This window comes from Malus sylvestris, chromosome 13 (assembly GCF_916048215.2).
Source record: "Malus sylvestris chromosome 13, drMalSylv7.2, whole genome shotgun sequence".
Classification (NCBI taxonomy): Eukaryota; Viridiplantae; Streptophyta; class Magnoliopsida; order Rosales; family Rosaceae; genus Malus; species Malus sylvestris.
In genome coordinates this window covers 26,183,249-26,209,672 of record NC_062272.1, presented here as the reverse complement: position 1 = coordinate 26,209,672, position 26,424 = coordinate 26,183,249, and the positions used below count along the sequence as shown (strand labels likewise).

Here is a 26,424-nt window from a genome sequence, read left to right as displayed (position 1 = left end):
TCAAGTCAAGCATGCTATTTCAAGTAATTGATGCAAGAACTTTTGAGGAAGGCCTTGGATCTACGAAAATGGAGTAGTGCCGTCCACCCTCCACCAATGCTTAAAATTCTATCGAGAAGGAGTGAAGGTGATACAAGGCAACACCAAGCCATTCATCGAAGCTGAATCACACTTCATGGACGCCAAGTTCTACATGGATGAAGAAATGGTGCCCGAAACTCTTCCAAAGGAGATCAAATCCATAGGCAAAGCTGCACCAAAAAAGCAGGAGTGGCAAGTTGTGCCCAAGAAGTAAGAATGGGAAGCCGTGCTATCTTCAAACAAAGATGATAATGAGCTTGCCAAACCCACAACAACCAAAGGGAGTGTGACGCCCTCAAAAGGATCACACAAACCTATCTTTTGATACATCCCCATGTCGAGAAGAAAGAATGGGCAATCCCCATTCGAAACTGGAACAAGCAAAGCCGACACACAATTGCACAAGGACGATGTAAAGCTGCTCAAGACAAATGCAGTTTTACCTCTGACACAGCTAGGCAACACTAAAGTTTCAAAACCACCACAAGGTTTCGTAAAACCCCTACCAAAGAGGGTAGAACCAAGCTCTCTTCCAACTAAGAGGATCGAAGAAGGTTTCAACCCAAACGCTTATAAACTCATGTCAAAGGCTGGGTACGATTTCGCCTCCTTTTCAAATCTTGGAAAGAAGAATGCAAACACCGTTAACAACAAATAATGTGACCTCACTGAGACTCAAAAGATGTTGAAGGAGCATGGTCACGGAGTTGACAACAACAAAGCTGGACTTGGCTTCACACCAAAAACACCCGTAAATATTTCAAGAAAAGCGAAAAACGCTAGCGCTCAACACATCAGTTTGAGCATTGAACAAGATTAAGAGGAGCCTAAACCCACCCATCGAACTTCAGTCTTCGATAGGCTGAATTGTTCAAAACTCAGAATTTCGACACTTGATCGCATTGATGGTTAAGACTAAACTTTTATCTTCAAAAGGCGTAACACGCCAACACCCCAAAGCTCTATTTTTGAAAGGTTATCAAAACCCAAGAAACAAAGCAACACGTCTAGCTATCCTCCGAGATGGTCGGCCTTGGAAAGACTTGAAGAAACCAAAAAGCCTTCTAGAAAGAGGAAGACAATGCCAAAAGAAGAAAAGCTTGACAGTCTAGCAGAAAAGGATGACGTTCGAAGCTCGATTCCTTCAAGGATGAAACGCCAAGCAACCTTGGAGGTTAACACAAAAGGACCACTGAAGGTAAGGAGGCACACTATCATCCATACTAGCCAATCTTCATGCCAACAACCCTAAGAGGATAATACTGAAGAAGAGGTCCAAGACGTCTTCCACATCACGATCCAAGAAGACAAACAAGATGAAATGCCCGAGGAGGACGTCACTGCTGCATCACCACAGCTCGAGGATAGGGGGCAAGCCACGGTTGATGATCTCAAGGAGCTCAACTTAGGCACAAGCTAGGAACCGAAGCCTATCTTCGTAAGTGCACTACTAAGTGCGGACGAGATCTAGGAGTACTACCAACTGCTATTGGAGTATAAAGATGTCTTTGATTAGACCTACAAAGAAATGCCCAACCTTGACCCTACCATTGCCTGCATCATCTTATAGTCAACCTCGGAATGTGGCCGATAAAGCAAACTAAAAAATGCTATCGATCTGAGCTCATCCTGCAAGTTAAGACAAAGATTTACAAGCTAATTGAAACATGCTTCATTTGGACAAATACGTGTTTGCGTAGACTTCCGAGACCTCAATGATGCTTCCTCGAAGGATGACTTTCCTTTGCCAATCATTAAAATCATGGTGAACACGACCACTGGCCACGAGGCGCTCTCATTTATGGATGGCTCTTCTGGATATAATCAAATCTGTATGGCTCCCGAAGACGAGGAACTAATAGCCTTTTGTAATTCAAAAGGTATCTACTGCTACAAGGTAATGCCCTTTGGCTTGAAAAATGTTGGGGCTACATATCAACATGCAATGCAGAAGATCTTCAACGACGTGTTACACAAAACCATAGAATGTTATGTAGACGATGTAGTTGTCAAGACCAAGAAGAGATCCGATCACTTGAAGGATTTACGAATGGTGTTCGACAAACTATGAACTACAACCTCAAAATGAACTCATTAAAGTGTGCATTTGGCGTCACTTCTGGGAAGTTCCTCAACTTCATTGTCAAGCACTGTGGCATTGAAGTGGACCAGTCAAAGATCAAGGCCATTCAAAGCATGCCTGAGCCAAGGAACCTACACGAGCTGAAAAGTCTACAAGGATGACTTGCCTTCATCAGACACTTCATCTCCAACCTTGCTGGACGCTCTATTCATATGGGATGACGCTTACCGCAATGCCTTCGAGGGCATAAAATGGTACGTGGCAAGCCCACCTGTCTTAGGAGCTCCTGTGCTTGGAAAGTCGCTCATCCTATACATTGTTGCATAAGAAGGTTCCATTGGGGCACTCTTGGCACAAGAAAATACCAAAAGGAAAGAGCACTCTACTACCTAAGTAGAACCCTCACTGGTGCTGAGCTCAACTACTCACCAATCGAAAAGATGTGACTCGACTTAGTCTTTGCCGTCCAAAGCAAAGACACTACATGCATGCTTACACGATTCACTTGGTTGCTAAAGCCGACCTGGTCAAGTACATTATGTCTAAACCGATTTTGACAGGCGACTAGCTAAATGGGCATTGCTTCTGAACCAACACGAGATCATTTATGTCTCAGCTAAAGCTGTCAAGGGACAAGCACTAGCAGACATCCTTGCCGATCACCCAATCCCAATTGATTGTAAAATCTCGAGCAATGTGCCTGACGGGGAGGTGTTTTACATAGACATCTTCTTGACATGGACAATGTTCTTTGACGAATTCGCACGAACGGACGGTGTAGAGACGAGTAGTATTCATGTTGCCACAAAGACAAGTACTACCCTATTCCTTCCAACTAAGCAAGCTATGCTCCAACAATGTTGTTAAGTACCAAGCACTGATTATTAGACTCCAAATGGAGATTGATATGGAAATCACAACACTAGAAGTGTATGGAAACTCCAAACTCATAATCAATAAACTCTTGATTGAATATGAATTGAAGAAAGATGATCTTGTCCCATACTTTCGGCTAGCAACTCAACTGCTACAAAAGTTCAAGGCTGTGATGCTATAACATGTGCCAAGAAAAGAAAATCAAATGGCGGACGCTCTCGCTAACTTAGCCTCAAGTATGGCGTTAGAAGAAGACAAAGCTGCAGACATGTCTGTTTGCCAAAGATGGGTGATCCCACTCGTCATTGAAATACTACTAGATGACACAAACATCATCTTAGTACTTCCAGTCGATGTTGAAGAGTGGAGACAGACACTGATTGACTACTTGGAGCATGGAAAGCTTCCGGACGATCCTAAACACTGCTATGAAATACATTGACGAGCATCTCACTTCCTTTACTATAAAAGAACACTCTACTGACGCTCTTTTGAATGAGTACTTTTATGATGCCTAGGTGAGGAAGAGGCCAATCAAGCCATGGAAGAAGCACACTCAGGCGTATGCGGAGCATATCATTTTGGACCAAAGTTACATTTCCAGCTCAAAAGAATGATTGCCTGGAATACGCCAAAAGGTGCCATGCCTACCAATTCCATGCCAACTTCATACATCAACCACTTGAGCCTTTACACCTTACAATTGCCTCATGGTTGTTTGATGCATGGGGATTGGACGTCGTATGACCAATTGTACCAAAATCATCTGCCGGAGAAGCCTACATCCTAGCCGCTATAGACTACTTCTCCAAGTGGGCTGAAGTCGTACCCCTAAGGGAAGTCAAGAAGGAAACTGTCGTCTGTTTCATCAAAGAGCATATCATTTATCGATATGGTGTGCCTTGCTACATCATCATTGACAACAGAAAATAGTTCTCCAACCGACTCATGGACGAGCTTTGCGAGAAATACAAGTTCAAGCAGCACTAGTCTTCCATGTATCATGCTCCGGCCAATGATCTTGCACAAGCATTCAACAAAACGCTGTGCAACCTCCTGAAGAAGGTAATTGGCCGAACAAAGAGAGACTGGCATGAAAAAATAAGTGAAGTACTTTGGGCACATAGGACAACACATAGGACTCTTACCTAGGCTACGCCTTATTTTCTCGTGTATGGCGTGGAAGTTGTTCTACCGCTCGAAAGTCAAATCCCCTCACTAAGGATAGCTATACAAGAAGGCTTGACTGAAGAGGAAAACGCAAAGCTATGACTTCAAGAGTTGGAAGCACTCGATGAAAGGAGGCTCGAAGCTCAACAACACTTGGAATGCTACCAAGCACGGTTATCCAAGACATTCAATATGAATGTCTGCCCAATGATAGAAACATATTTATGCTACTTAGTTAGCTTGTTTTCTTGCATTTTCATAGCTAATTTCTACTTATTAGAGTGTTAAAAGTTATTTTTGTGTGTTTTTAGGTTCAAATGACAAAGTTGGCAAGAAAGTGCAATTTGGAGCATTTTGGAGCAGTTTTGGGCCAAGAATGGATAACACATGAATGGAGCAAGGTGGATGGACGTTTTTGAAGTTCAAGAGGCTAGGAATATGTTAAAGAGATGAAGAAAATAAAGTCAAGACAAAGAAGATAAGGAATTAGCTAAAAGGAAGGAACATTATCCAACCTTATCTTATCCAAACTAACCTTATCTTATCTTATCTTATCCTACCTTAATTCTAGTTGCAAGGGGGAATTAATTTCACATTAAAGCACCTAAATATCTGGTTTTAGAAGCCCTATCCTCTGCCCTAAATTGGTGCCGCACCCTCTTATCCCCTTCCTTCTAGAAACCTGCCACAACACCCCATTTCTAGAAGATTTGTGCCGAACTCCCTATCCATTTCCCCCTAGGAATCTGTCATGCTAAATCCTTCTCCTTTACAACCTTTGTGCCAACCCTAGCCCTATAAATACACATCTCTAACCACAATTTCGCAACACACACAAGAGAGAAATTCAGGGAGAAAAATAAAAAGAGTGCCGCAGGTTTCTGAGAGTTTTAGAGGCTTGTGCCGTGCTTGTAAGGAGAAGAAGGACTTGTGCCGTGACCCTGCAGCCAAGGATTGTGTCAAATCTACCATTGGAGTGCTGGAGCATTTCTGGGTTCTTTCTATCCTTAGTTTTAGTCCAATGTTTAGTTTAATTTGGTTTTCAATTATGATGAACATGAGGAACTAAATTCGTTTTAGCTAGAGGAGAATTCAAAGCCATGAACATATATGTGATATGAATTGATTACATCCAGTTATTGTTTCATAAATCGTGAATGCAATTTACTTATCTATTTTATGGAGAACTTGTTCTTGTGTGTTGATTGAGGATGCATACTTAGTTTGCATGCATGAATTTGATGCTAGAATATAAGGGATTTTCACCTAATAGTTATGAACTTATATTCACAAGTAGTAAAAGTCACTAGTCATGATTTTGTTAAGTAAATTCTTGGCAGGAGTATCATGCAGTTCATAGTTACGAATGCCTTGTTAATTCTTATGATTTTCATAGAACTTAATGATCTTTGATATGTATCTCTATCATGCTGTTCATATAGGGAACTTGATAAGAATAATTTGGTTGCGTCGTTGAGTCCAATTCAATGAATTTAGGAAAATCTAAAAGTTAATTTGTGCTTCTCACGATTAATTTGGGGCATTGTCATTCATGGTTTATAGGAATAATAATTGGAAATCGATTTGTATGCATATGTGTCATGTGTGGAGAAGGATCCTCTAGCTAGCCTTACACCCCTAAAAATATCCAATTTCGTAGTACATTTAGTTTGTTTCTGCAAGTACTTAGGTTTACTTTAAATTCGTCAAAACAACCCCCATCTAGTATTCTGAGTCTTTTTAGTTTAATTTTCATCCATATCACCCTCTAGTTCTTGTTTTGAGTCAATTTAACTTAGTTTTGTGTTATTTGAGTCAGTTTAGCTTGTTTTGAGTTGTTTGAGTCTAGTTTTCAGTTTTTCAATTTAATTTGTGTTGATTAGCAACCCTAACTAATCTCCGGCCTAGAACGATCCCTACTTACGCGTACTACAATCATCTTAATAGGGTTTAATTTGTGTGTTAGTTTATACCACATCACCCAAGGTCTTTCCAAACTGGAGATCTTATCTTGGCATTACGAAGGCCTATCATCACAACTCACAAGACAAAAAGCAAGTTCACATCAAAGTGGGATGGACTTTACGTTTTCAGTTTTTAAGTTTAATTTGTGTTGATTAGCAACCTTAACTAATCCCCGGCCTAGAACGATCCCTACTTACGCGTACTACAACCATATTAATAGGGTTTAATTTGTGTGTTAGTTTATACCACATCACCCAAGGTCTTTCCAAATTGGAGATCTTATCTTGGCATTACGAAGGCCTATCATCACAACTCACAAGACAAAAAGCAAGTTCACATCAAAGTGGGATGGACCTTACGTAATACAAGGGTTTACACTAATGGCGCCTACTTAATCATGGCAGAAGACGACTTAAATATCGGCCCCATCAATGACAGATTCTTGAAGCGTTACTACCCTTCAACCAAACAAGCAATGGTCTTCGCCTACACAAACCTAAATTGCACACAGCAACAAGGCTCCTCGTCTGTACGAGCCTAAACTGCACACAACAACAATGTTCCTTGTCCGCACAAGCTTGAAAGGCGACACCCAAAACTCCTGGCCCGCAATAGCATAAATTGTGTATGGAAAAATCACCATCAAAACAGTCAAAACCATTAAAGCAACCCATCACTCATTTGAACTACGTCATGACTTGATCCCTCCTCAACTGAGGGTATGTAGGCAACTTGAAACTTCAAAACTTCAAGTACAATCGCATCATTAACAAAAACACAAACACTTTGAAGAATAAAGAGAAAATTCAAGAATATGAATACTTTATTTCTTTAAAGGAAGAATTTGGCTACAAAGCCTTGTTACAAAATGAGAAAAAAAAAAGAAGGCTTCAAGCATAAAAATTAGAAGACACTACATGAGAGTTATGTCTTTAAAACTACGGCGACGATCTTCAAGCAGGCCTTTCAAAGTCTTCAAAGTCTTTACATCAGTGGGAGACAAGGTGGGCATTTCCATGGCCACGCCTTTCTCTTGCTCTAGGTGTGAAACCTACTCTTGATGCTGAGAAAGTGTAGCTTCATGCTCCGAGAGAATACCTTGAAGTCGTGATGCTTCGGTTTCCAATTGCTCTCGCTCACGTGCCAAAGCTTTTAGACTTGCTTGGACGGAAGCCAAAGAAGTCCTTGTATCTTGATAACCTTCTGAAGCAACTTGCTGAGAAGACCGAACTTGGGCAATTGATAAGTCTATTGCCGTAAACTGTTGAGCTCTAACCTCCAGACTTAACTTCTTCGAGGAAATAACATGCAAGGAAGAATACTCAATCGAGGTGGCCATAAGTTGGGCAATCTTGACTCTCAAGATAAAGGAATCAATGTTAAGGTTGTCAATTGCAGAAACAAGCTTCAATAAGTCCTCATTGAGCAACGCAAGATCCTCCAATGGGCACTTCGCAATCCTCTTCTCAATGTGGCTCTTGATATCCATAGCTGCCCGAAGGCTGATGCGATGGATGAGCTGCTCAGTACCACTAGGGTTTGGCTCTCTAAGAGAAATCTCAGAGCTAGCTGGCAAAGGTGTTGGACGCATGGCGGGCTCTTGGATACCTTTACCCACACACGGCAAACTTGGGCAACTTGGTGGATTTGGAACAAGCTCTGCATCGGGCTGGTTCCCAATCTCCTTTTCTGTAGGTAGATTGCCTCTAAATAGCATCTCCGTAAAGGAATGAATGCCCATGTTCGCCAAGTCAAAAAAACAAGAAGGCCCAGCCTAAAGAAGACAAAGAAATGTGTTAGAAACAAAAAGCTAAACCAATAAAAAACAAAAGAAATCACAAGAAAGAAGGAAATATATACATCTTTCTCAAGCGACACACGACCATCAAACTAAGGAGGTCTAAACACTTTCTTATTCTTATGATGGAAATTAACGTTGCTGTCATCCAGACCACCCTCAAGCAATCGCTTGTTCAAAACTTTTGACAATGCCGTAAAACAAGGTCATCCTTATGCGAGTCAACCTCGTCACCCACCTCTTCAGAAGCATCCAAATGATGAGAAGACAAACACAGGTGTTGAGAAGTTAAAGCCGCATGTCCATCTTGCAAAGGAGCTGCACTCGCACAATCAAAAGGTGCCAGTTGCGTAGGAACCGTAGAACAACCTTCTTTCGGCGCATCATTGCTTGAATGAGAAGAATTGGCACCACTTGCCATCCTCAGGTCCTCACGATGGACCTTTGAGCACCAACCTACGTAAGCATGAGTCAGTAGATTACTCTTGAACTTGTTCTTGGCTGGGAAAGTGATGGAAGCATTATTTCATGAACGGGTGCAAGACTCTCAATGCATATACACGGCTTGCAAGGATTCTGATTGTGCGTTTTCCTTCAGTTTGCCTAGCACATGTTAGACAAAACCAAATTCCCTGCTGAAATAGTGAGGACTATACAGCTAAACAATACATCGGTCTCCTTGCTGCAAAGAAGCATACCCCGAGCCAAAACTTGTAAAATAAGACAAATATGAGAAATGAAGGTGTGAATCATCTATGAGGCCTCGATGTGCCGAGCCAACCTTTGCTAGATGGTCCATTCTCAAACCTTCACATATTCTAAATAAAGCTCGCGCCTACAAATCATCAAAGCTCTTCACAGAAAGAACGCTGGAGTACTTTGTCATCAAAGGCTCTAGCTTGATTGAAGTTGGCGAAGAAGGCCCTAACTTGTCTAAAGTTGACGAAGAAAAATGAGTGCCAAAGTACTCACTTAACCAACTGTACACATAATGGTAGGGAAGTATTGCATCACCATCTTCAGTGCTCGATGAGTTCGAAACAATACTCACCCCTAGTTGAACCAATGACACCTGACGGGTTTGAGTCTCTTTTTAGCCTAGTGGTTTTGTTGCAGCCACTTTTCTTCAAAGGCTTCTTGTACTTCATGGCATCCCAATACCAAAGTCGGATCCATGAAGAAATCTTCATGCCTGACTTACTCTGAGCCTCATGGGAAAGCTTGTGATACGCCCAAAACAAATAGCGGCAACTCGCATGCAATCTTTGGCTATTACGATGAGAAAATTCCTCAACGCTAGGAACAACCTCATCGTAAAACTTACCTTGGATCGGCAAGCCTCTTATCTTGTGGAGATCCCAAAGTGAAATCGACATCTCCCCTTAAGTTGTGTGAAGTGTGTTGGTCGTTGAACATCAATGCTCAAAGAATGCACAAAAGACGAAAGGATGGCGATCATAACTAAACAAAGATGCGTACACAGCGTGATAAAAGCCCATGTTGGTAAGTACATCTTTGGATCGGCTCAAGACATCTTCAAGCCACTCCCAATAAAGCTCAACAAAGACAGCTTCTCCAATAGTCACCAAAGTACTATTCCAAGTAGCAACTCCACTACGGACGTGAATTGTCATGAGCATGGAGCGAAGGATTCAAGATAAGAATCCTCAACATACACACCTTCTTCATGTTTGGTCAGCTAAAATCTGTCACCTCCCAAGATGCATTTGAAGACAACGACTTGATGTGCATCGAGTTGTCTTTTAAAGGAAGAACAAACGCCTTAGGGCCAGTCAACGATGCATAAAGCTTCAACGTCGTTCCTTTATCTTACGAATCGCCTTCCTTCACAAGAATGGTGATGGAATTGCTCTTAAAGTACTTAAAAAATACCATGGTTGCAACAAAACAAACAAGGTAACATAAGCACAAGGTGGGATGGTAAGAAAAGAAATTGCTTCGTTAAAGCAAAAAACATGTGAGACAAACCTCGTAAGCATTGAAGGATGACGATGACAAAGTCACAATGACGAAAAGAAATCAGCCACAAAAGCTTGAAAAGCACGAAAAAGAGGGCAGTTACAGGATGGTCCTTCAACGCATGTTACAGTAGCAAAGAAAACCAAAATGCTACGCAATCGCACTACGCAAACCCGCAACAATTACGCAAGTAGTTTCTCACACTGGATGGCAAACAGGGTAGCTAATAGATGGTCATTCAATAAAGAAAACCAAAATGCTACGCAATTGCACTACATAACCCCTCAACGATTACGCAAGCAGTTTCTTGTACTGCACGATAATATTACCACCAAGGGAAAACTGTGACCAAAAGGCACTGTACACTGCAAACCCACTGCAGTCTTTTGCACAGCACCACATGATAAAAGTGACGCACTGCAACAAGCTCCAAGCAAGCAAAACCCACGGCAAGCAAGCATCATAACCCATGACAAAGCATAGTAGCAAGCACATGGCAATGATGTGAATTGTGAAAAAAACACACCCATTTGTCCTATAAATAGGTGTCAATTGCTAACGTCACCACTGAGGGAAAACTGTGATCAAAAGGAACTACACAGTGTAACGCCATTGTAGTCTTTTACATAGCACCACGTGGTAAAATGTGATGCACTACAACAAGCTCCAAGCAAGCAGCCCATGGCAGTAACAACAGTAGCACACATGACATAGCAGCAAAGACAATGCACGACAAGGAATTGTGAAAAAAATACGCACCCAATTATCCTATAAATAAGGGTCAATTGCTTCCTGATGCTATAAGGGAAACACATACCCAAATAGAAAAAGGAAAATAAAAACAAGGAAGCACATTCCAACCAAAAGCTGGAAGCAAATTCCAAGCAAAAAATGGTAAGGTAAGTTTTGGCCAACAAGGAGAAAAGCATGCTGTTTTTGCACCCAAAAATCAGCAAAGAGAAGAAAAGGAAACAAAAAAAAAAAAAAAAAAAAAAAAAGGAAAGGGCTTTAAAATTTCCAAAATATCAAAGAAACAACTCCCTCCTTGCCGCGGAAAACAAAAAGGGAAAGAAAATTGCCCTCCTTGCCGTGAAAATCAAAAGAGGAGAGGAAAAATGCTCCTTCCTTGCCATGGGAAAAGAAAAAGGAAAGTGAAAAATGCACATCCTACTTACCGAAGGACAATCATCAAACCTTTCCAAAACCTTGAAGGAAATCATCAAAGCTTTCCAAAACCTTGAGGGAAATCATCAAAGCTTTCCAAAATCTTGAAGGAAATCATCAAGGCTTTCCAAAACCTTGAAGGAAATCACCAAAACTTTCCAACATTTTGAAGGAAATTGAAGGAGGTTCCTACCTAAGAAAGGAAAAACATTTTTTTCCTACAACCACAAGGAAAAAATTCAAAATACACCAAATGTATTTTGTCAAAATTATGGAAAATCAATGTGCACAATAAGTATGTGCCGATTTATCCATTTATAAAATTTCTTTCAAGATCAAGCCTCTATGGCCCTTAAAGAAAAAATTCATTTCATTCAAGATCAAGCCTCTACGGCCCTTGAAGACAATTTTCATTTCATTCAAGATCAAGCCTTTACGACCCTTGAAGAAGCAAACTAATTCAAGATCAAGTCTCGACGACCCTTGAGTTTGAACATTCACATTGCAGGACTTCAAAACATATTTCCTACATGTGACAAGCACATGCCTACAACGCGCCTTGAAGTGGGGGCATTTGTAGACATGTAAATTTTGAAGCATACAAATGATGCATCACAAAACTCCACGTGACATATGACTCATCACAAATGGACAAGTCATCAATGACATGCGGCACAAATCAAGCAAAGGAAGTGTAAAACATTCCCTTGGCAAAAGGGAGAAAATCCCCCTTAAAATAGGCAAGGGGCCCAAAATCTCAAAATCGAAAAGAAAGCCAAAGCATCTTCACAAAATTAGCAAGAATTGAAGATTGCTCATAAATAGGCAATAAGGCCTATATATTTCAGCCAATAAGAGGAAGGTGGCTGAAATTAAGACACAAAACATGCCTAAATTCTCCCATGGACGAATCAAGACACAAATCAAGGCCAAATCCATCCAAAGGCATGGCTTTGGAAGTCTATAAATACAAGGATCCAAGACAGACATTGGGGGTTGAAAAATTACACATTGAGAAGAACCTTTGCACAAATCTTTGAAGACTAATACACTACCAAAGCTCTCTTCAAAGAATGCACAACCAAAGACGAAGCTTTCTGTCGACCAAAGCTGAAGCACTCCTTGAAGAATCAACAAGCAACTGTGCCGATTCCTTCAAGACTATGTTGCAAGCTCAAAACTTGTAACGACATTCGTTTCAAGATCAAGTCGCCAAGACTCTTGAATCAACAAAATCCCACATCAACATCACCTTTGCCGCATGTCATACACAAACCTAGAGGTGAAGACTATCCAAGCATTGTTTCAAGCTCAAAACTCGAAGCAATCATTCAATCGTTCGTCCGAGATCCAGTCATCACGACCCTTGGATCAACAACCTACGTATCTACATCAAATTTGAAGACTGAATCAGAGGAAAATTGTAAACAGAGATTGTAACCTACAAATTCAAATCAATACAAATCTACTTTGTACATATGTTCTTGTTTCATTCAATACAAAATTTTCGTGTTTACACCCACTATGTCTCGAATCCAAAAGCTCCCCGCTCCCTTTATTGTAGATTAAAAATGTATTGAAAAAAAGAACAACCAACAAAATGAAATATGGATGCCACTATAACATATTTTACTGCTAATTAAATGCTAGCTTATTCCATATCTGGTATTTCGTTTATAAAAAATAAATACATATACAATCCCTTTAAGGAACCAGGTACTTCAAAAATAGAGATTAGTTGTGGGACTCACTTCACATCGAACTTTAATGATTAAATTAACAATTAAATTGAATCAATGACAACCATGATTGGACTATGTCAAGAGGGCTCTCAAACCGCAATAGTTCACTGGGAATATGAGGACCTTTAAGGAATTAGGTACTTCAAAAATAGAAATTAGTTGTGGGACTCACTCTACATCGAACTTTAATGGTTAAATTGAAGCAAGGATAATGACGAGTTCGATTATGTCAGGAGGGTCCTCAAACCACACTGGTTCACTGCGAATACGAAGAAAAAACTCGGCTAGTTGCTTGAAGCATGAAGAAAACATTTGGCATGAAACTGAAAAGCTAACTGAACTGCACAGAAACCCTAGATTGATGACAGTCAAAAATGCACCTCAGACTTGAGTTTGTGTCATCCACGTCTAACCTTCCTGATAAGAAGTAAAAACCAGTACGTAGATATTTTGGATCAGATGTCAATTCCCCCTGCTTCATCCCCGTCTTAAATTCTGCTTCGATCAAGGTTTATCTTTTCGATTGAATAAGTTCCTCCGTAAGTAGTCCCATGGCTTGCAAAACCAATGTTAAAGTAGGCTTCAAGCCTTCAGACGCTGCCACCCATTCGATGTGGATCGCCGATGCAATTCCATCCTTTCTGTACAGTATGTACTAACTGGGAAAGCATTGTACAATGGTGTTGCAGGATCACTTAGGTTTTCCGTGATCTTTATTTCTTACCCAAAAAAAAAAAAAATAATCCATTAATTTAACTAAAACGAAACTCATAAGTTTTCCGTTAACCTATGTTTAGTTGTAATGATATATATAATATATGTTTATACCATGTTTGACTAGTTATATTTACCATGCTTGGCCCTTGTGTTTTTATATAATCTATTGAACTCAAGAATTCCAATTGAACTCAAGAATTTTAAGATCTGAACTAGTGGATGTCCTTGTGGGAGCCGATCAACTAAAATATTGAGAGGATTTCCGTAACAAGTTCATCTACGTTTCTTGTAGCTGTAGGTAGCTGCATATATACACAGTTCAACATATTAAATAATGAATAGGTATGTTATTTTCTTCTTTGACATGTATACCTAAAATCTATGCTCTCATATAACGAATAATTCATTTTTGGGTGTACTCCGAACACAACCACCTGATGTTATTATTTCATTTGAATTATAATGCATGTATTCACGTTTTATTAATATTTAAAAGTGAGACATCAATTTTTGACACATCTCGACCCAAAATGTCCACCTGGACTCCAAATCGAGTTGTGTTGGCCGATACTTGAAAGGTGATGAAGCCATATAGTGTAGTGAGGTGAAAAATGTGAGTAAATTTAAACCTAAAAGTGCCTAGATGTAAGAGTGCGCTAGTAAGCGGGAATGAACCCATTTCCCACGTGATGTTAGAGTATAAGTAAAGTATAGCAAAGCAGAATGAGAATTATACCATCGAAGGTAATCACCTATACCAAGATTTGCCAAAAATCCTTGTTGTCACGAAAGCTTTGCTAGTAAAACCTGGAGGGGCAAAAAACAAGGGTGAGTGGGCCTAAAAATAAACCTTTGTAAAACCCTTTGAAAACGTAATAACCCCTCATCGTAAAACAAGTATAGTTTATAGTTTCCAAATATACACACACTACATATAGTATGAAAACATTTACCGCAACCGGCAATAATTCAGGAATACGAAAAAAAATCACAATATTTCACCTTTAAAACATGACAACTTGTAACCACAATATCTTGCATGAATGAACATGTAATATCGGGTGCTCGTCGACATATGCTAACACATGAGTTCATGCAGAGGTATTCTGGGACGAACAAGAATGGGTGTTATAATCATTTATGCTCTAGTACAACAATCATGTGAAGACTGGCGCTATGCACGTCACATACGAGTCCTAATTGCCTATAGCAATTTAGGACATGACTGGCACCTGAGAGTACGGTGTGATGGTACCATACCTAAACTGAAATAATAACCATAGTTACGCGTGACTCAAATGAAGATAGGTGTCTATCATAACCATGCTAAAACGGCAGAACGGACAATCATACCTATCCACTAAGGTCCGGATAATTTGTTCAGACTGGCCATTAGTCTGAGGGTGAAATGTGGTACTGGACAACAACTTAGTACTCATTGCCTTCAAGAAGGCTTCCTAACACTGGAAAGTAAAACGCTCATCATGATGAAATACAATAGTGATAGGCTGACCATATAACCGAACATTGTGATTCACACATGCCTTAGTAAGCAGATTCATTATGAATTTTTCTCAGGTTTAGCGAAAAGCTACGCTGAAAAGGTTAAACAAACACTCAAGAATTTGAGAGTCAAAACAAGTTAATCAATTCTAGAATACAAGGTAATTGGATTTAATGCATAACATCTCGCTACAACAATAGCTTCCAGGATATTCAATCACCAAAACGGTAAAAATTCATTTAGCAAAGTATTTGTTGGGTGATTGCAGAATTAATGGCCACCACTAAATTTTAATGTTCGAGCGATTCTCTTAGATGGTCTGTGTGGTTCATAAGCAATACGATGTCCAATAGGGTAGACACGTACCCAAGGTTGACTAAAATGCCTTCTAGCAAAAGAAGGTGAATATGGAATCATAGTCAGAGTAGATGTTGATCGAAATGCCAGAAATTGTAATGAATTTAAGAATGAAGAATTTTACCAAGTGGTCTTAAATGTTGTCTCTCTGGGACCAACGGAAAGTGAGTTGAATTGTCCAGTTGGTCGATAATCACTGAAACATCATCATAATATCCACATGTACAAAATACCTTGTACCGAGAGCTTATGATGATATTTCCCCATCTCCATTTGGATACATGAAGTGATTATAACCACTCGAGTGATTTCTTGATGATTTGTAAGTAACGTCATATCAATACTCGTGAATTCCAATTGAATTAGGTTTGATTAGGTTGAAAGCATTCAAGGGTAGATATGTCTTTTGATGCGGTAAATAATAATTACGTTTGCACAATCGAAGTAACATACGATAGTGCAATCGTAGACATTGATTTGGTTCTTCCATCATCCGCTATCAGAAATTTAGTTCCTTTCAAATGAAGATGCATTTGAGAAGGCTAAGGTTGGTAAAGATTTTGGACATGTTTCTCCATAGATAAGTGTCATTTGATTTTCAAGTAAAGATGATAACTGTTGGTTCTAAATCATGATTAAGATGGTTTATTTATTATAGTTCCAATCGTTGGGAAACATAAGCAATACTCCGTCATGCTGCATCGGTACACAACCAAATCATTTAGAGAAAACGTCATCATGGATATCGAAATTATCGATGTTATCGAAAAGTGTACGAACAATGGTCAAAAAGAGACAACACCTCGGTTGTCACAACTTTAATCATATTCAACATCACAAACTAAACTAATTTTTCTTGGTTGACAAGTGAAGAAAAACACCATAGCCAAAATATCGCTAACAAACGGCCGATAAAATTGACAATACCAAGGATATTTTGAATTTCACAACACTTTGTGAGGATTTCAATTTTCATCCGCTACAACCTTTTGGGGAAAAGAAAAGAATATTGTCTGTTGTGATCACGTCTCCCAAGAAAAGTACTTGATCTAAACAAGGTTAACATATGAAGAATTTGGTATAAAGCTGACTGTTAGTGTTTAGAGAACTTGATTTCGTTGCTAGAGTAAGTAAGAAAGTCATCGGCAAGACTACTACGAATCCGTCAGGCTACGAAAGAAAACTCAGGCTCCAAAGTTTGGTCGGGTAGACCATCAATTCGAAGTAGGGGTTAACAATTTTAATTGTCACTCAATTGAGTTGCTAAAATCTAGGTATGATCCTAAGGTTCGGTTTTTCACCTTCACGGATAGGTTTGAGGTTCCCTAGATAAGGTGTTTGATTGGGTAAATTCCCAGTTTGTAAGCTTTTGTAACTATGTTTTCTCAATGCTGTAGAAGTTGTTGAAAAAGATGTAAGGAGAATTTGTGTAATACTAGAAAGTGGATCGATGGTGTACTCTATTTCCTGTTTTGGTGGTATCTTAGGTAAAATTTTGAGAAGTGACGCCAGAGATATGCGTCATCAGAACGTACAATACTACTTCCTTTCTCTACAACATGTACAAATAGGTCTTCACAGCTTTCTCGATACTCAATTTGCTTTTACAGCGGGAATTCAACTCGTGCTTTAATTCTAATGTTTGTCTGTGGAAGTGACCTTAAGGATGAATGGTCAAGAATGTTCTCGTTACCTAGATGGGTAAAATGGCTAACATAATTGCAAATAAACCGTCCTCTAAAAAGGCTTGCTCCTAAGTTTCCATGATTTAAATTTCTTCGGCTCAGGTAGTTGCTGTTAATGAATCTATTAGTCGCGCCGTTAATTAACGCATTTAAGATATTGTGATATTGTTCGTTACCCTGAAATTGTGAACCGGCGTTCTTGCACAAAGGTATCACTCCCAGATACTAGCATGAGTCTAGTATCAGAGATCATACCGCCTGAATACTGGTTGACAGCTTTTGGATATCGAATAGTAGCATCAATTAGTAGCACCACCGTAGGCTAATTACAAGTTAGAGCCCGCTCAGGTAGATGGATTTGGATGATCAGTAAAGAATTGGTTCTATGTGTTGGTTTCATTGCTTCTAGGGGGATTTACTTACTGCTTATTGATGCACAAAACCGGAGGTCTTGGAACAACGTAAATCCGACCGTGAATCTGCAAGAAATGTAAATAACACAAGATGTATCGTGATTCACCCCAAGGTTTGGGCTACATCCACACTGATATTGTATTTATCTGAGAGGTGAGGGAGAGAACCTCTGAATATGAAAGGGGATGTGAGAGGGGTGAGAAGGCTTAAGAAATGGCCTCTTCTAATTATGAGGGTGATGAGTCCTTTTATAGAATAAGGGCTCCTCACTTATTACATATTTGCCCCTTCCTTTATTACATAATTACATATAAGTCCCTCGAGTATTTGTACGAGATCTAAATACGGAGGCCCTAAATATGGTGCAAACAGTAGTCCCCCAAGTCTTCAGTCAAGATAGTCTTTTGGCTGGAGACTTGAAATTCAGTCCATGTGTGGGCCGAAGTAACTAGATGTTGTCTTGAACTGATGTTCAATATGAGGCAGTGATCAATCTGAAATGATGCTCAACTAGAATTACCATATGCTGCGAGGCTGCTCAGCTCGTGGCTTATGTTGCCTTGGTTGGCTCGGCTTGTGGTGTTGAAGGTGAGCGAGTCCCTTTTAAAGAATAAGGGCTCGCTTCTCAATACATGAATGATAGAGTTGATGCTCTCTAATAATGGTGATGGAGTCCCTTTTATAGAATAAAGGCTCACTCCTCAATACATAAGTGATGGGTTAGAGTTGATGCTCTCTAATGATGGTGATGAAGTCCCTTTTATAAGATAAGGGCTCGCTCCTCAATACATAAGTGATGGGTGCTTTCTAATGAAAGTGAGGGAGTCCCTTTTATAGAATAAGGGCTCACTCCTCAGTACATAGATAATGGGCTAAGTCCCCCAAGTATTTTTCATGAGGCCTAGTTGAGGCCCAATATATGGTACATAGTGTAGTCCCCCAAGTCTTCGGTCAATAGAGTCTGTTGGCTGGAGACTTCAAATTGAATCCATGTTTGGGCCGAAGTGGCGGTTGTTCGGAGGTAGTATTTGTATACCCTGCACTGAAGCTTTGTAGGTGCAGTTTTGCAAGTGAAGCTTTGAAGCTGGAGCTCTGTAAATGAAGCTTTTGAAGCTAGAGCTTTTGTAAATGAAGCTTTTGAAGCTAGAGGTCTGTAAATGAAGTTTTTGAAGCTAGAGCTTTTGTAAATGAAGCTTTTGAAGTTGGAGCTCTGTAAATGAAGCTTTTGAAGCTAGAGCGTTTGTAAATGAAGCTTTTGAAGCTAGAGCTCTGTAAATGAAGCTTTTTGAAGCTAGAGCTTTTGTAAATGAAGTTTTTGAAGCTGAAGCTCTGTAAATGAAGCTTTTGAAGCTAGAGCTTTTGTAAATGAAGCTTTTGAAGCTGATTGACATGAGTGATGCTCATGAATGTTTATGTTGATTAACATGAGTGATGCTCATGGATGTTGACATGAGTGATGCTCATGAATGTTTATGTATGATTGATATGAGTAATGCTCATTGTTTATGTATGAGTGACATGAGTAATGCTCATGAATGTTTATGTATGATTGACATGAGTAATGCTCATGTATAATTTTGAAGTACTGGGCGTACTTTTGATCACCTGGTTGGCGATAATAGCGGCGGGGTGCCAAATAATTTTTTGTAGTACTGGGCGTACTTTTGGTCACCTGGTTGGTGATAATAGCGGCATGGTGCCGAATAATGTTATATAGTACTGGACGTGCTTTTGGTCACCTGGTTGGTGTTATTTTGGGCTTTTGCCCTTTTTTTTTTTTTTAACCCTCTGATGGGGTTTATACAGATATCTCTGAAAGATACAAAAAATAAATTACATCAGTCAAAAATAAATCCGACCCTCTGCTCAATGGGTCACGCCCATAATTTTCTTTTCTCTTTTGCAAATGGCAGACAAGGAAATCATGTAGAGTGTCTCTTTTCCCTTTCTGCTTTTACCGATAAAATTAGTGGAGTATTCAGATTGTAGATGGCTTTTACTTTCTTAGAAATCAGAAAATGATTTCACATGCAAACCATGAGCACTTTCTCCTTTTGCTTTCTCAGAAATCAGAAGATGATGGCTTTCTCCTTTTACTTTCTCAAAAATCAGAAAATGATGGCTTTTTCCTTTTGCTTTTGTTTTTCTTTCTTTTTATCTTCTTCATTTTGGCATATGGCAGACAAGGCAATAATCATAAAATTGATAATGGAAACTTATCTTCTTCCCGGTAACGTCGGTGGTGTTTGTTCTGAAGACGAGACTGCTGAAACTTTCACCGGGGGCATCTCTGCCTCTCCCATATGAAGGAATCTCAGTGAGGTTTTGTTATGGTTTGCTTCCTGCTCCACTTTACTGTTAGAAAATCAAACGTTTTGCGGTTGGATATTTTCTCTCGGCGGTGGTGCAGCTAGTTGTTGTTGTTGCTTCTGTTGATATAACCTAGCCTCCCCGGAGCCGCCAAGGCTTGTGTGGCAGCTCTCCTGGTGTCAGTACTGCTGGCCCTCATCTTGCTACTTAATGGTGATGAGGAAGGAGGTGGTTACTTAATGGCCAGGACTCTGCAGTTCAAGTTGTTTGCAATACTAGTGCTGCTCATCTTGGTGGATTTCATATATGGAGAGAAGAGCTGGAACGTTGAGAGAGGAGAAGGCCTTGGATGATGGTGACAAGTGGACGGTTCGGATTCCGATATCCCATGGCTCTACCAGATTTTCCTCTCATTGCATGGCTCAATATCTGATGATCGAAGTAAATGCCAAGAACATTTTTCTTGATGGAATCCAATTTCTGGATGAGGGTGATAAGCCTGTAGATTCAGGCATCATTGCCGTGGGCATGCCCGCTGCTTCCGGATATCAAAAACCCATCGTAGCTTTCAATCTCATCGTCCCTTGTCATTCCGGGTTTTCGAGGCACGCTGGCCGGGATGATCACCAGTTCCATTCCGGTCAGCGCTTCGTCCAACTGCTGATGCCCCAAAAACCCACGCATGACGACGTCGGGGGTGTTGATGACGTCGTATAGGTGGAGAACGGAGACCAAAGGGTTCATCTTCATCAACATGGCGAGATGCTGGCCTATGCCGCCGGCTGCTCTGAGTGTGGCTACTATGTAACCAGCGGTACCACCTTTGGCGCGGCAATTCAAGTGGTTAACAGTGGCAGCGTTCTCCATCTGGAGATTTGGAGGGTCCAGATGGGTGGAGATTCTAGCAATCCGTTGATTCGCGTTTATTTCTGAGCTAGGATGCTGCTGCATTGTATGATATTGTGACAGGAAATTGATGTGATCGTCGATAAATAAATGAACAGGCTTGGGAGATGGAGAGGATGAGTGATGATGTGAAAGCTTTGTTGGGAATTTGGGAAGCGTGGAATATGGAAACCGATCTTATCCCAAGTTGAAGTTCCTAAAACCCAATAATATGACCAATCCGAACTTTCTGACTTCTGGCGCTTTTCGTTTGCTCAAAGGGACTGGGTTTTTTGTGATTTCGCAGATTCACGGCGAAGGTGAAAAATTGAGAGAGAACCGACATAGCTTTTCGTGTCGTTTCCCACAGACGATGCCAAATGTTGATGCACAAAACCGGAGGTCTTGGAACAACGTAAATCTGACCGTGAATCTGCAAGAAATGTAAATGAAACAAAATGTATCGTGGTTCACCCCAAGGTTTGGGCTACATCCACACTGATATTGTATTTATCTGAGAGGTGAGGGAGAGAACCTCTGAATATGAAAGGGGATGTGAGAGGGGTGAGAAGGCTTAAGAAATGGCATTTTCTAATTGTGAGGTTGAGGAGTCCTTTTATAGAATAAGGGCTCCTCACTTATTACATATTTGCCCCTTCCTTTATTACATAATTACATTTAAGTCCCTCGAGTATTTGTACGAGATCTAAATACGAAAGCCCTAAATATGGTACAAACACCGCTTATGGGATTTCTGCTAACCAGAGGTATAACAATTCGTACTCTCATGCTAATACTCATTGAAATGACAAGTACAACATCGAAAGAAATTCTGGGAATTAGTGTTGGTTGGAATGCCCTAAGGCCAGAAAAAAGAATTTGCTAATAACCTACATTAGAACAGGTTTAAAGAGATTCGATCTTCCTTCTAAAGATCTGAAACTATAACTAGTACATTTGAAGGATTAATGCCATCAGGTACCAAAAGTGATTGTCCCCCAGAAGTTCTTCTATTGAGTGCTACCACTTTAGCATCCTTATCACTCAAGACATTTTAGGAAATATGGGTAAATCTTTGACGGTGCATAACTATCGATACATTAGCCTTGTGTCAAGGCCATCAACTTATTCCAAATCGGGATTTTCCTTGGCAAGGGTCTTTGTTTAAAATCTATAGGCGGTCGCCAAATTATTCTTCTAGAAGATTGATAAGTTGTCTAAGTAATCCATAACTTAGAAAAAGCTAATACATTTTTCGTTCTCGTCGAGGTAGCACAATTCAAAAATTAGGCTCAAGAACTGAGAATTCTTACATCACACGTGTGATGAACACAATACTACCCAAACTTATGCTCTGAAACCAAACTAACACACCTCGACTCGGGATGTCCACTTGGACTCTGAATAGAGTTGTGCTGGCCGACACCCAGAAGGTGACGAAGCCATAAAAGTGTAGTGAGGTAGAAATTGTGAGTAAATTTAAACCTAAAAGTGCCTAGATGTAAATGTGTGCTAGTAAGTAGGAATGAACCCATTTCACACGTGATGTTAGAGTATAAGTAACCCATTTCACACGTGATGTTAGAGTATAAGTAAAGTATAGTAAAGTAGATTGAGAATTATACCATCAAAGCTAAGCACCTATACCAAGATTTGCCAAGAATCTTCGTCGACACGAAAGCTCTACGCTAAAACCTGGAGGGGCAAAAAACAAGGGTATCTGGGCCTAAAAATAAACCTTTGTAAAACCTTTTTGAAAGTGTAATAACCCCTTGCCATAAAACAAGTATAGTTTCCAAATATATATACACTACATATAGTATGAAAACATTTACCGCAACCGGAAATAATTCAGGAATACGAAAAAAATCACAATATTTCACCTATAAAACATATGACAACTGGTAACCACAATATCTCCCATGAACGAACATGTAATATCAAGTGCTCATCGACATATGTTGACACACGAGTTCAGGCAGACGTATTATGGCATGAACAAGACTGGGTGTAATAATGACTTACGCTCTAGTACTACAATCACGTGAAGACTGGCGCTATGCGCGTCACACAAGAGTCCTAATTGCTTATATCTATCTAGGACAGGACTGACACCTACAATGGATCCAAAGTGAGCGTAAGGTGTGATGTGAACATACACGTGAAGCCTGGCCCTGGCCCAGGCGAGTACAAACACCAATGTAGCACACGATGAGCAGATAACGTAAATATGATCATGCAATGGTAAACCGATAATTCAATAATTCTGATCAATGAAATACTATTCTTGACCGTAACTACAATTAAGGCATCCATAATAATACGCACACATGTGCATCCTATAGGACGTAACATAATTTCATAATTTTCGTCAATGCCCTAAAACTTACAAACGTTAAGCTAATCTAGGCGTATTGTAGAAAATTCTTTATTAAATATATAAATGGAAACTAGTTAAATATATAATATTTTAAAGTAAAGACTCACTCACACATCATGTCATTAGGTATTGAAGATCCTTATTATACGTTTCACCTAGAAACGAAACCAGTCACATAAATATATAATGCACTAACGTAAATTCGCATATTCATACAAAGTACAGGTAAAAAAGGAACTATTTTAAAATGATCAAATTTCAAAAAACAGACAGCAGATTCGGGTTTAGCACGTCGATAAGCCTAAGGATGGATTTTAGGTTCCTCTACGCGCCGCCGCATGCACCGCCACGCGCCTGAGAGAGTGGCAACCCATGAGTGCCTCACTCCCTTCATCGTAAGTTTGCTAGATTTTTCTTGTTTTCCCTCCAACTTTAGGAGCTCATTTCGAGCTCGATTCTCCACCAAAATCAACATAAGTTATATGAAAATGAAGCTTAGCACGAGAAGAACAAATTTATACCAAGATGAGGTCGAGTCGTGATCGGCGTTGGCTAGAAAAATAGCCTGAAAGTGGCCTAACGGCCAAGGTCCAAATTTTCAAGAACCATGTGTTTTCTGCTTTAAACGTCCCCTAATCACATTTTAAGGTTGGAAACAACATATGAGCTTCAAAATAAGAAGGATTTGAGGTTCTTAAGGCTTACCATGGTAGGGGAAAGGTATGAATAGTGATAGAAGTCACTTTGCAGTTCAAATTTTCCACTTAGGTGTTATGAGCAAACCAGGTACGAGGGTTGTGGTCTTCCACAAGGTTGATGGCGATGATATGGTGGTCCGCCATGAGAATGGTGGTCTCGGCCTTTGATTTTACAAAGCAAGAGAAGGTGAGAGAGATAGATGGTAAGGCCAAAGACTCATTTGAGTTAAGGTGGTGGTTTGGTAGTGTAGATCGCCAAAGAAGGTGGCAGGTGGCGACTAGTGTTTGTGTATGGTCTTTCATCCTCTCTGTGTGTGTAGAGAAAAGAGAGACAGTTTGAGAGGGATGAAGGTGAGAAAGGAAGAGAGTAAAAAAAAAAGAGTTAGATGAGAGAGAAAGATCCCGAGAAAGTGGGAGATAAGGGAAGAATTGAGAGAATGGGGTGTGGGCCCCATGTGGCACACAACCCAAAGCCACAAAAAGGATGAAACGTAAAAATATCTCCTGAGATGTGAAAATTACCAAATCACCCTTCACATTCATACATCCGTAAAATTTTAACCGTACCTCCGATTTCCATTTTGCTTGCACCCACGCGTTCGTACCGCCGAATACTTTGAGAATATGATAAAATAGTAGCTTGTACGTATCACAAAATGACAGTTAATGGAAGTCAACAATCTCACCTCAAGGGGCATTTTCATCAATTCACTCTTTTAAATTAATAAAATCGTAAAATTAGGGACGGGTTGTTACAATCTACCCCCCTTAAAAAAAAAAAATTCGTCTCTAAAATTTGAAATCACTTGTTATACATAAAATACTCCAAAAGATAGGAAGAAAAAATACATATAAGGAAGAAATCAAGTTCAAGCGGTTGCATAAAATAGAATGCCTTTCCGTCGTAATCGGATTGCAATGATTCCTCTTTCATGCCTCCAAACTCAAACTTTCCTTCTCTTTCAGTACAATACTATAATATAGTACCTTTAGAAAAATTTAAAGTCAAAATAGATATATAATAACATAACGTCAAAATACATATATAATAAATTAAAATTAAGATAATTGTACTGAAATCAAAGTTGAACTTAGAAATGATTTTTCATCTATGTACTCATAGCGTCACGAACTCCAAAGATATGTGTGTAGTATATTTGGGCCAAGCCCAAGCAATAAATAAATAAATAAACTAACGTAAACGGACCTACTTGTTCACTTGCTCAATGAATCCAACGAATAAGTTATCAATATTACGGTTTGCAGCCCACAATACCGATAACTCACTGTTGTCTCGATAAGCAAGTAATAATTTCCTGGGGATGCAATATTACCATTTTGCCCCTCATTGGGAATTACACATAAATCGTTTGATTAACGCCTCAATCGCGCTCATGTACTACCCTCTCGAGCAGCATAGTCAATATTACACAATTTCCTACATCATAATCTCGATCCTTCAAATACTTGTTCACAATACTCTTTTGTCTATTATGTACTATCCATAGAATTTACACAAAGCGCCACAAATGGTATCATACCCAAACCGAAACAATAACCGTAGGTACACGCGACTCAAAGGAAGACAGGTGTCTATCATAACCATGCCAAAACTGCAAAATGGACAATCTTACATGTCCACCAAGGTCAGATAATTTGTTCAAACTAGCCATTAGTTGGGGGTGAAATGTGGTATTGAACAACAACTTAGTACTCATTGCCTTCAAGAAGGCTTCCTAACACTGGAAAGTGAAATGCACATCATGATGAAATACAATAGTGATAGGCTGACCATATAACCGAACATTGTGATTCACACATGCCTTAGCAAGTTGATTCATTATGAATTTTTCTCAGGTTTAGTGAAAAACTACTTCGAAAAGGCTAAAGGGACACTCAACAATGTGAGAGTCAAAACAAGTCCATCAATTCTAGAATATAAGGTAACTAGATTGAATGCATAACACCTCGCTACAACGGTAGCTTCTGGGATATTCAATCACTAAAAAGGTAAAAGTTTGTTTAGCAGAGTATTTGTTGGGTGATTGTGGAATTAATGGTCACAACTAAATTTCAATGTTTGAGCAATTCTCCTAGACGGTCTGTCTGCTTCAGAAGCAATATGAAGTCTAGTAGGGTGGACACGTAACCAAGGTTGACTAAAATGGCTTCCAGCACAAAAAGTTAAATATGGAATCACAGTCAAGTAGATGTTGATCTAAATGCCAAAAATTCTAATAAATTTAAGAATGAAGAATTTTACCAAGTGGTCTAAAATGTTGTCCTTTTGGGACCAACATTAAGTGAGCTGACTTGTCAAGTCAGTCGATAATCATTGAAACACCATCATAATCTCCACATGTACAAGATACCTCGTACTGAGAGCTTATGGTGATATTTCCCCATCTCCATTTGGATACATGAAGTGATTATAACCACTCGAGTGATTTCTTGATGATTTGTAAGTAACGTCATATCAATACTCGTGAATTCTAACTGAATTGGGAAATAATAAGCTGGAAGTGCTTAAGGGTAGATATATCTTTTGCTGTTATAAAGCCATTTATGTGCAAAGCATGCTCTTTATATAAAGTTATTTATGTGCAGAAGTCAAT

At 39.7% G+C, this 26,424-nt stretch overlaps 1 protein-coding gene across 1 annotated transcript; it reads right to left on the bottom strand.

Moving 5' to 3' along the window:
* Positions 1-20,353: 20,353 nt before the first annotated feature.
* On the bottom strand, positions 20,354-20,797 carry LOC126595403 (malate dehydrogenase, glyoxysomal-like). Its single transcript, XM_050261709.1, has one exon. The coding sequence runs from the start codon at positions 20,795-20,797 to the stop codon at positions 20,354-20,356; it is 444 nt and encodes a 147-aa protein (XP_050117666.1).
* Between the last annotated feature and the right edge of the window lie 5,627 nt (positions 20,798-26,424).